The sequence below is a fragment of the Penaeus chinensis genome, chromosome 11 (genome assembly GCF_019202785.1).
Source record: "Penaeus chinensis breed Huanghai No. 1 chromosome 11, ASM1920278v2, whole genome shotgun sequence".
Classification (NCBI taxonomy): Eukaryota; Metazoa; Arthropoda; class Malacostraca; order Decapoda; family Penaeidae; genus Penaeus; species Penaeus chinensis.
Genome location: NC_061829.1, coordinates 28,225,022 through 28,235,481, shown reverse-complemented (window position 1 = coordinate 28,235,481; position 10,460 = coordinate 28,225,022). Strand labels below are relative to the sequence as shown.

The 10,460-nt window shown below is 39.8% G+C and overlaps 1 protein-coding gene across 7 annotated transcripts in view; it reads left to right on the top strand.

The window, feature by feature from the left end:
- Positions 1-10,248, top strand: part of LOC125030351 (BRISC and BRCA1-A complex member 2-like) — a 30,487-nt gene extending 20,239 nt beyond the window's left edge. For 6 of the 7 annotated variants that reach the window (XM_047620354.1, XM_047620352.1, XM_047620353.1 and 3 more), the window contains 4 exons: positions 2,281-2,481; positions 4,043-4,216; positions 9,264-9,392; positions 9,814-10,248. In XM_047620354.1, coding sequence (XP_047476310.1) covers positions 2,281-2,481; positions 4,043-4,216; positions 9,264-9,392; positions 9,814-10,002 — 693 coding nt within the window. In that variant the 3' untranslated portion in view covers positions 10,003-10,248. The remainder of the gene's footprint in view (positions 1-2,280; positions 2,482-4,042; positions 4,217-9,263; positions 9,393-9,813) is intronic. The other variant, XM_047620350.1, reaches the window with a different exon arrangement.
- The last annotated feature ends 212 nt before the right edge of the window (positions 10,249-10,460 follow it).

Genomic DNA, 10,460 nt, shown 5'->3' with positions numbered 1-10,460 from the left:
AAGCTCAAATGTTTGTAAAAATCGGATGAAGTTTACAGATGAGCGCCATATATCTTCAACATGTACAGAAAATGGGTTAATTTTTAACAAATTGGTCCTAGGTACATGCACTGCTGTCCACTGGGGATTGTTTTGTCAACTTTGTTTACACACTTAGTCACCAAGGAGTCAGTTAGGCTATTAGATCTACATGAGCTTTCAGTTAAAAAGTTTATTTCTGATACTATTATTATCCATATTAACCCAATGCCACCGGAGATGGCATGTATGTACATGTCATAGCATCACTTAAAAAAAAAAAAAAAAAAAAAAAAAAAAAAAAAAAAAAAAAAAAAAAAATCCTGCTAATTCAGGGAAGAGTGAAATCAGGTAAAGTTACAAAGTCTACTAATTGACTCCTTTGTGGCTAAGCACTAGCAGAGCCATCTATGTGCAAAGACATTTCACAATTTTTTTTTCAAATGAGTACAGCATTATCCCGGCGGTATTGGGACAACATTATTATTATTTTGATCTTATTATCCTAAGGCCTCTGGAAGAATCTGGGAATCACAGGGCCTCCTCTATGGGGAGTATGTGCACCCAACTGGGCATGCCTCTCGGGCATGTTTCAGACGTGGCCAGTACATCACACTTGCCGCACTGCACCAATGAAGTGATATTCAAGAGTGCATTATAATTAGTTTAGTTGCTAGACTGAACCTGTGGTAACCTGATTATGTACATATGAGTCAATTGCATTAGATGTGTAACACTCCGTTCACAAGATGGATTCTGGTTATATGGAGAGATTAAACAAAATAATTTTTTCTCATTTTTGTAAATCTTATTGTTAAGAAATGAGAAATTGTATGCATTTATATACAAGGCTGCTACTCCCATGGCTTCAGTACTACCCTTTTGATTGTCATACTGGCAGAGTGCCATATGAAAATCTGAGTAGTTGGCATAAGGAGACTGATCATGTAAACTAGAAGGTTTATTTACAGGTTCACAGCAGCAACAAGAGAGTGCAATGTTTTGGTGTATGAGATTTAGGCAGAGCAGGTGAATGATTTATGTGCTAATTATTGCTATATACAAAACAGTAGCCAATTGAAACATTACATATCCTGCTCTCCCTCAGGCAATGCCCTAGAGCATTTGATGTGTGGACATTGGGGTACCTTATGATGCATATTAGTAATGTGACATGAATGACCAGTTGTCTGGAGCCATGCCAAAATCAGCCATGATGTGAACCCCATGTCATCCAGACATGGATGACATGTGGTTAACTATACTAATAGTTTTGAAATTATTATTATTACTATTCTAATTACTACTATTATTATATATTATTTTATTGCAAGGCATAGACAAAAGAGGTGTGATTAGGAAGGCTTAGTAACTAACTGCTTGATTACTAAGGATGTACGGAGCCTTCTATGTGTAAAACAAAAGTTAAATTAAAGTCACAGTGCATATAGCAATTACAAAAGACTTTCCATCCTAGTATCAATTATAGTAGAGTGATATGATTTAAATTGGATTTCATCATATGACCCAAAATATGGGCATTAGACTTACTTGAGCGGTTACTCTGATGAGTGTGCAGTGACAAGATTTCATGCCTCCCTTTTGCAATGTTATTGTCTCTTCTTTTGTCTAACTGTTTTTAGCTTTTTTACCATTTTCCAATGTCTATATTTTTCACTTGATTAGCTTTATCCAGATGGTAATAGACGGTTTTCTTCACACAGGCTCTGTATCATCTCTCTAGGTAATCCATAACTTAGTGCAATAATAATGATAACAATAAGTAACATTTTGTTATCGCTTGTAGTGAGTCATTTCCATTACCCTGGCCTTTAGCCAAATTTTCCCATGATGGCATGCTCACATCAACCTCACAAGCAAGCTACATTTTTTCAAGATGTGATGTGTATAGTCTTAACCCGTTTCTGCCGGGTGAAGAAAACAAATAAAAACTCTATGGACTGGAGATTAATAGGAACGAGCCGAATTTGAGCATGGGAGTCCGCTACATCAAGCTGAATGCCCGTCTTGTAACGCTTTGGTGTGTCGCCATGGCGTACAACTGCACTCCGCAGATTGAGCGGTTTGTTATGACAACGCAGGCGAGCGTGGCCTGGCAGAAACGGGTTAAGCATGTTTTCAGACAAGTTGTAAGTGAAAGAAATTTAGTAAGTTTTTCGTAGCACAATTTAACATCTCAGATGGAGATTTGAATGAAAATATGCCTTAGAAATGCAGTCTAACAAGGCGTTTTGATTTCAGACGGAAGGAGTGTTCATTCCCAAATTACACCTGTCGCCTAGAATTGAGTCACTTATAGGGGGTGCCTCGACATTAGCACTCCCAGCTGTGCCACCTGGAGCTTGCCTTATGGACTATGTAGAAAGGATTTTGCAACTGCTTGAACAGAGGGTGCGCAAGGCTGTGTTAAGTTTTGAAATGAGAAAGCAGTTTGTTGCACAGGTATGTTTTACTATGTATTGGATGGTCTAAGTAAGTTAAACTTTAGGATAACTAACTATTCCATTATATTGATTTGTTTTTTATTGGATTTCATAAATCCAGTAGGATATCTTAACAGGTTAAATTAAATGTTTTAGTTGTAGGTCATATTAGATTCACATTTTGTTGGATTCAGTGAGTAGGTTAGGTGTTTTGAGATATGTTATGTTTAACCTGTTGATGCGAGGGTAAAAATTCACTTGTATAGCACTCCTGTTGGGGAATACTGGCAACATCTGAATTTCCTGCCAGGACATTCACTGGGTGCAACCAGCTCAGCCCTCTTGCCTCTGGAAGTTACAGCATGCTTGGGTAGGCAGTTTACAGAATATGGAAAACTATTTTTATTATGTGTTTATGTTTAAAGGCTTATCTTAACCCCTTTCTGACGGGTTACATGTACAGCCATCATAATAAACTGCGTGGTCTGCAGGGTATGGTTTTATGCATGGTGAGTGCATCAAGCGGGAAGTTCCGCTATATGTAGCAGACTCCCACGCCCAGCAACTGGATATTGCCAGAAATCACCAAAGTTTATAATGCCAAGAGATTTCTGATAACCATCACTGAGGAGTTAAACCATATCATTTGTGTTATTAAGGACATCAGTTTATATTGTAGTATATACTCCATATTGCTGTGTATGCCAGTTTACTGTATTAAAGCTATGGTGTGTTTTTAGTGAGTACAAAAACACTGAATAAAATTATTTTTTAATTTTTACTTTGGTAAAGAAAATCTGATATAATTGCACTTATGTTTTTTTGCAATTGTGAAAAGATATTCAAGGGGCTCACTGAAGCCCATTTTATATCTTGAAACTGGATGCTGGGCATTTGTCTTCTTTTTTTCTCTGTTGTTAGCTCCAGCAATGGGCACACCTGTTTTATGGCCAAAATGGTGTGTCCTCAGGCATGTGGGTGTTGGCAGGAGGAACATCATCATCAGCAATAGTAGAAGCAGGAAATAAATTCTGTCCTTTTTTCTATCTAGTACTCTGTGTACTGCAAGGATATTCAAGGTGATAAAGGAGGTAGTTTGTTTGTTTCACTTTGTCTTCTGGATTGCTTGGTTTGTCAGCTGGTTGCTCAGATCAATCCCCCTTCATTCCAACTCTTTAGTGGCAGGGTGACTATGTCGCTGGTGTGTGATGTAGACAAAATTGTTACTGCCCACTTACCCATCCACTTTAGTACTGCATGTCCATTGGGGTGCTGCAGCAATTCTCACTTCCTCTCCCATTCATAGTCCATCTATTGGCATGAACTTACAGTAACAGCACACCTGGCCTGCAAATAATGAATGAATGATGGGAGGGAACATCTGTTGTTGGTATGAAGCTCACAGCCTTTGTCAAAAAGTTGACCTCTTACCATTAGAGCCACTACCATGTTTATACTGGCAGGAAACTCCCCACAATCCTATCTCATGTACACCTTGAGGGCAGTTAGGTACTCTGCCTCTGATCTGTCAATGTACACATTGATTACTCCTCCTATTCTCTTACTGATGGGGCCCCCAGAAACCCCACAAACTTTCATCCACAGCAATTATCTTACTGAGGTTGAATACAGAAGAAAATACCGGTCCAGAATGTCAAGGATCAGCCACAACTTCAATAAGAACCTTGACCTCAGGAGAGGCAAAGAAGCCAAAGCACCATGGGACATTCTCCCTCTTCTTCCAGAGCAAGGAGGTACCAGAGGCATTAAAATTCCATCAATGCCTGGTGTATGAGCCAAGTTTAGTCTATTGACATGTCATGAAGGGGATACCTGACATGGAGTCGGATAGTTATTTACATTATTTACATGTGAAAATAGTAGAACCATGCAGAAAGAAGTCAGTATGCAAAAGGGAACAGGTGGTGCTTTTGATCATAGGTCGAGATAGTGACTGAATACCTTGAAAAACATTCCTTTCACATGTTTTTGCAGCCAAAAGGACAGTCCACATGCTCGGAACTGGGGTACGTGATGTTAGGTGAAAATTAGTTAATATGAGACTTGGCTAAAGCCATACCTAGCTTGATACTGAAATAATCCATGAAGGCTATAAACATACTCAATAACATTGGGTTAAGTAATGGACATCATTTAAATTCAAATAAGTAGTACAAGAAGTTATTTTAGATCATCAAATATTGTGTCATGTTGACTTAATGGACTGTCCTTGGCAGATGGGGGGTAGAGGGTCATTTGGAGTTTGCTAGCTTATGATATATGTACATGAATGAGGAAACTCCCAATTAACTGTTAAGAGCCCACCATGGATTATTTCTTGGGAGGAGCAAGGGCTATAAGCACCAACAAGTAAACTATGCATTTGATAATGACATTGTGTACATGTGCATATGAAATATGCTTTTCATCAAGATCCTGGTAAATATGTTGTAACTTATAAAGGGGTCTGTATGTGTGAAGTACCAATGTTAAAATATGACCATATAAATAATGATAATAATATTCCAGCTTAGCTTTGCACTAATGATCAGTACCATCCACTATTGTCAAATTAATTTTTATTTGAAATTGGTAATTTCAATTGTGAAAAGCATCCCCCCAATCCTTTGCCCGTTGTTGTCGTGGGGGGGCTTAGGAGACGAAGACTGAGACCCAATGATGGGGAACTCCTCCACCTTGGGACTCGGCCATCGACTCAACTAATTTTGCATGGTCTTTTTTAGCCACTCAACTTTTCGTTTCAGTTTCTTCACCAATCCCTTCTACTATCCACCTCCTAAGGTGTGAGAGCCGTGCTGAAAGGATGAAAGGCTGACTTTATGTCAGTCCTGAACGGCCTGAGGGAACCATGGACTATTTTTTTCCCCAACATACTCCAGGCTTATCATGGCCAATAATGAAGACGTAACCCCACTCTGAGGGGCAATGAGGCTTGCCCCTTTATCAAATAGCCCCAATCCCGGCTCTCCTTTGACCACGGCTCCGAACACTGCAACAACTACCCCCTTATCAATGCATACTAGTACAGTATCAACCCTAATCAACAACCAACCCCCAGGAGACATTTCTACTTTACCAACATGCTCAACTTCAACACCTTTACTCCCACAACCTTCTTCATCAACCACCCCATCTCCCCTTATTACTACCTTACAACCTTATTGCCCACCTCCCCATAACACTACCCCCCTCAACACTACTCCCTCCTCCACACGTCCCCGCACTTCTACTACCCCCACCTCTACAAGAATCATAAATACTGTATTTAGCCCAGCCAAATGGGACCGATTTTTCGTGATCCCTCCCACAGCTCCCTACTCTAAAAACACCCTCCTCTTCCAACAATGCCTCCAAAGACAAGTAGGCAAAGTCTCTTTCCGTAGCTGACCCGACCACTCCCGTCTTGTCACAGTAACAACTGAAAACCAAGCTATAGCATTAACAAAACTAACTGATCTATGTGGTAATCCCATCCCTACAGAACCTCATCCAACCCTCAATACTTGCACCGGAACTGTCTCTATCTCCTTCCCTTTAATGTTTACATAGGTGGGGAATCCATACCTGTCTGACCATATCAACCTCCTCCTCATCAGTGCCAAAATTGTTGGCATTTAGGACACCCAGCCAAACACTGTCATTCCACTGCCAGATGCCCGCTGTGTGCCCAACCTGGCCATACCTGATCAAACTGCTCTGCACAATCACACACATGTGCCAACTGTGGCGGCCCCCATAATGTATTTTATAGAGGCTGCCCCACCTACAAATTTGAGTCTGAGGTAGCAACTCTCAGATTCAGACTTGGACTCACTCTACGTGAAGCCAGACAGGAGGCTCGTCGACGAGGTTTTTCTCTTACCCCCTACTCTAGTAATGTCGCTCACTCTGCCACTCCCCCTACCCCCCTAGCTCCTACATTCTCTCCTAAACCTAACCCCCCTCCATCTAACTTCCCCTCTTCTACCTCCTACCTTCCCCAGTCAAATTCTTTTGCCATCCTAAATCCAGACACTCCAATCTCTACCCAGTCAAATTCTTTTGCCATCCTAAATCCAGACACTTCAATCTCTACTACAGCCCCACCACCTTCCCCTCTCCCTCCTCGCACTACCCGCAGCAGACAGAATAAACGTTCCACCCCCTCTTCCCCTACCCCACAATCACCTCCACCTTCCTTTGCCCCTATTCTTCAGACACCAGACTTCTCTTCCCCCCCTCACAAGAAAACCTTTATCTCACAAAACTCCCCAACCAACTCCACTACAGAAACTCTTGAAGATATCCAGAACTACATAATCGAGTCCCAAACTAATACTCATCCACCTTCAAATTCTACAACTCCCACTCCCTCCACTCTCAAAGTGACTGCCGATATCCATCCTCCTCCTACTCATATTCTCCCTACACCCAATCTTCCTACCCCATCTCAACAAAACCCATTCCCCCTGACTCCAGCCCCACCTATATTAACCCTCCCACCATCCCCTCTATCCCCTCCTGGATACACAAGTGAATCCCTCATGTCACAAGTACCCTCTTCCCCAGACCCTCTACCTCCCGATACCCCTCCTGATACAACACCACCTCCCCAACCTCATTCTTTATCCCACCCTCTAGCACCTTCCCCTTCAAATTCTCCAACACGCACTGCAATTTTTGCCAGTAAATCAACGAAAGTATAACTATCCTTCATTGGAACATTTGCGGTTTCCGAATGTTCCTCTTTCAGTCCCACATATTCTATTGTCATGCCCACGTTCTTCCTACATAGACATCCCAACTTATCAGACATCCTTACAGAATCTCACACTTTCTGCTTTGACAACCTGTTTTCCTTCCTCAAATGCATATATATCCTTCACCTGATCTAACCCCTTTACATTACCTCATCCGACCCTAACCCATTCACTCACCAATTCCTTAACCCAGCTTTAACAACTAATCACTAACCCAACCACCCTTCACTAACATTAACTATAGTGCTACATGACCTTAGATATCTAGCACATTTATTTTGCTTTTAACCATTAACCATTAACCATTGTGAAAAGCACTTCAAAGCAATGGGCATCTAGGAGGTGTATTTTTCAACTTTGGAAATATAATTGAGATATTTCAGAGAATGTATGATCAATTTTGAGGTATTGTGCCAACTAGTGACTGAATCCTGTTTAGTGTATTTCAATGTATTTTACAGAATTATTGTAACTATAGAGTACTAAAATGATGCCATAGTCTCAATATATTTAATCTTTAACTGAGAAAGGTCAAGTAGTAAGATAGATAAACAAAAAGATCACACAGTTAGGCCTTCAAAGCACAAATGTACAAAAAACAGAAAATCATTCGACATGCACTCTACATAACTGAGAAAGAAATGTTATCAGCTGAAGTGTACCCAGTGATGGGTACACTATAAACAATGGCTGCAGCAGAAAGGTGTTTTTGAAACTTGTGTGTCATGCATGCATGTGTGTTTAGATGACTTTACACCAAAGTAACAACAATTACACTTGTAACTGACAGGTGTGTTCATGACACTTAAGGCATAAATTAAGAGTATTAAAAAGCCATTCCTTTTACCACCAAAGGAATAGTGGAGATGGTACCCGGCATCTTTCATACATCTTGAGTCCCCCCCCAATCCCTTGCCCGTTGTTGTCATGGGGGGGCTTAGGAGGCGGAGACTGGGACCCAATGTTGGGGAACTCTCCAACCTTGGGACTCAGCCCTTGACTCAACAAATTTTGCATGGTCTTTTTTTCCCCCTCCTATTTTTTCGTTTCTGTCCCTTCACCAACCCCTTCTACTATCCACTTCCTAAGGTGTGAGAGCCGTGCTGAAAGGATGAAAGGCCGACTCTGTGCCAGTCCTGAACGGCCTGAGGGAGCCATGGGCACGGTATTCCCCTGCTTTAGTCGTCTAGCCCTTACCCCTCAAGCGAATTTTGTGTTGTGTGGTGCAGTGGTAGTGACCTCATCTGGCAATCTTGCTGACCTGCGTTCAAATCCCTTGCCGCCAGTTGATGGTAACCCCAGCCATTCCTTGCACACGGGATAATTTAGAAGCAAAATGAAACAGATCGTATGTCACACCAAGAATATCCATTGTAACAAATGATATCAAACTAAATTATATTAAAAAAAAATATATAATTACAATACAAAAGTATCAATTTATATTAATTACAGTAGGGCCTGTCTCTGTGTGTACCCAACCCTTATACAGGTTCCAGTTATGATGCAATATCAGAAATTCCAAAAATTCCATTTTGAATTTTAGAGCATATGTTCATAGAAATGTATATTAATGTTAGATAATAAAAAAAAGAAAAAAAAACATGACTAGAATATGTAGTTTTTTGTTCTTTGAGGCCTCTACAGACTTTCTTAGTAAATAAGTCATACCTTTTTTGGCAATGAAAATTCCTCATATGATGCATGAATGACAAAACGCACACGTGCGCACGCGCGCGAACACACACACACACACACACATACACACACATACACACACATACACACACATACACACACACACACACACACACACACACACACACACACACACACACACACACACACACACACACACACACACACACACACACACACACACACACACTCTTTTTCCCTCTTTCCTCACCTTTCCTTTTTCTTTTACCTAGTGTAAAGTTACCCAGTTTTATTTCAGCTATTTGAAAATATCTACAAGATGTATAGAAATACAGCCTTTCACAGAACATTGAATGGTTAAAAGACACATAATTATTTTCAGATATTGTGTCAATTTGGATGTGCTGTTCTGGAGTATGATGCAGAGCGATTCTGTAAAGTTGTCCTTCTTTTTGAAGTGAAGGATTTCCACTTCCTCACCTTTATAACACTGAGTCCTCTGTTCCCCCAGGTAAGGTGATGTTCTAGATATTATGGATATTATTTTTTTCAGTTTTTCTTTACTACTACTACTACTACTACTACTACTACTACTACTACTACTACTACTACTACTATTACTACTATTACTACTATTACTACTATTACTATTACTATTACTACTACTGTTACTACTACTATTACTACTACTATTACTTCTACTTCTACTACTACTTCTACTACTACTACTACTACTACTACTACTACTACTGCATGTCATATTTCTTTTTAATGTGCGTGTTTTGCATAGCCAAACAAACAAATACAAATATGTATATACTGATAAAAACAGATTTTTTTGCATTATTTCATGGTTAACAACACTCTTATAATTGATTCAATTTAGATTTTAAGTTTAAAAGCATCAATCTCCCTTTCCATTTGATTTTCAGCAACAGGCTCCAAAAGTAGTTCTTCAGTCACTTTATCACAACAGTCCTCGAGAACCATACTCAATGGAGTTAACAGACCTCTCATATAATTCCCAGTGGAATGCAGAAGAAATGGTTCGACACATAAAACAGGGAATTCAACAGAATGTCTCATCCTTTCAAACTGCATCCATCAAAACAGCATTATAGAATATTGAAAACAATTTGTGCAATTCTGAAATTGTAAATGGCTTTTGTCAAGTAGATTTTAATTTATTTGTAGCTTTAACACAGAATATGATATGGTTTTCAATTAAAAGGAGTTGTAAAGAAAGTGAAAAAAATAATTGTACTCTAGCAGTGCTTTACTTTTATCAGATAAATAAAAAAGAAGATGTAAGAATGCTAAGAGGGAGTTGGCCAATCACAGAAAATAAGGAATATTAAGTAAATATAGACTATCGTTTTTTTAACCCCCAAGCTTGAAGCTCCCTTCTCCATCTTACGTTCCCACAAACAAGGTTACTTTCAGGAATTCCACTAAATTTTTTCCTATCACCCATTACCGCTGAGTATATGTAATGTTCACTGTGGTATTGTTTTGTAATATTTTTTATATATAGATAGTTTTACAAGTGCACAGTCACTAAGGAGTCAGTTAGTAGGCC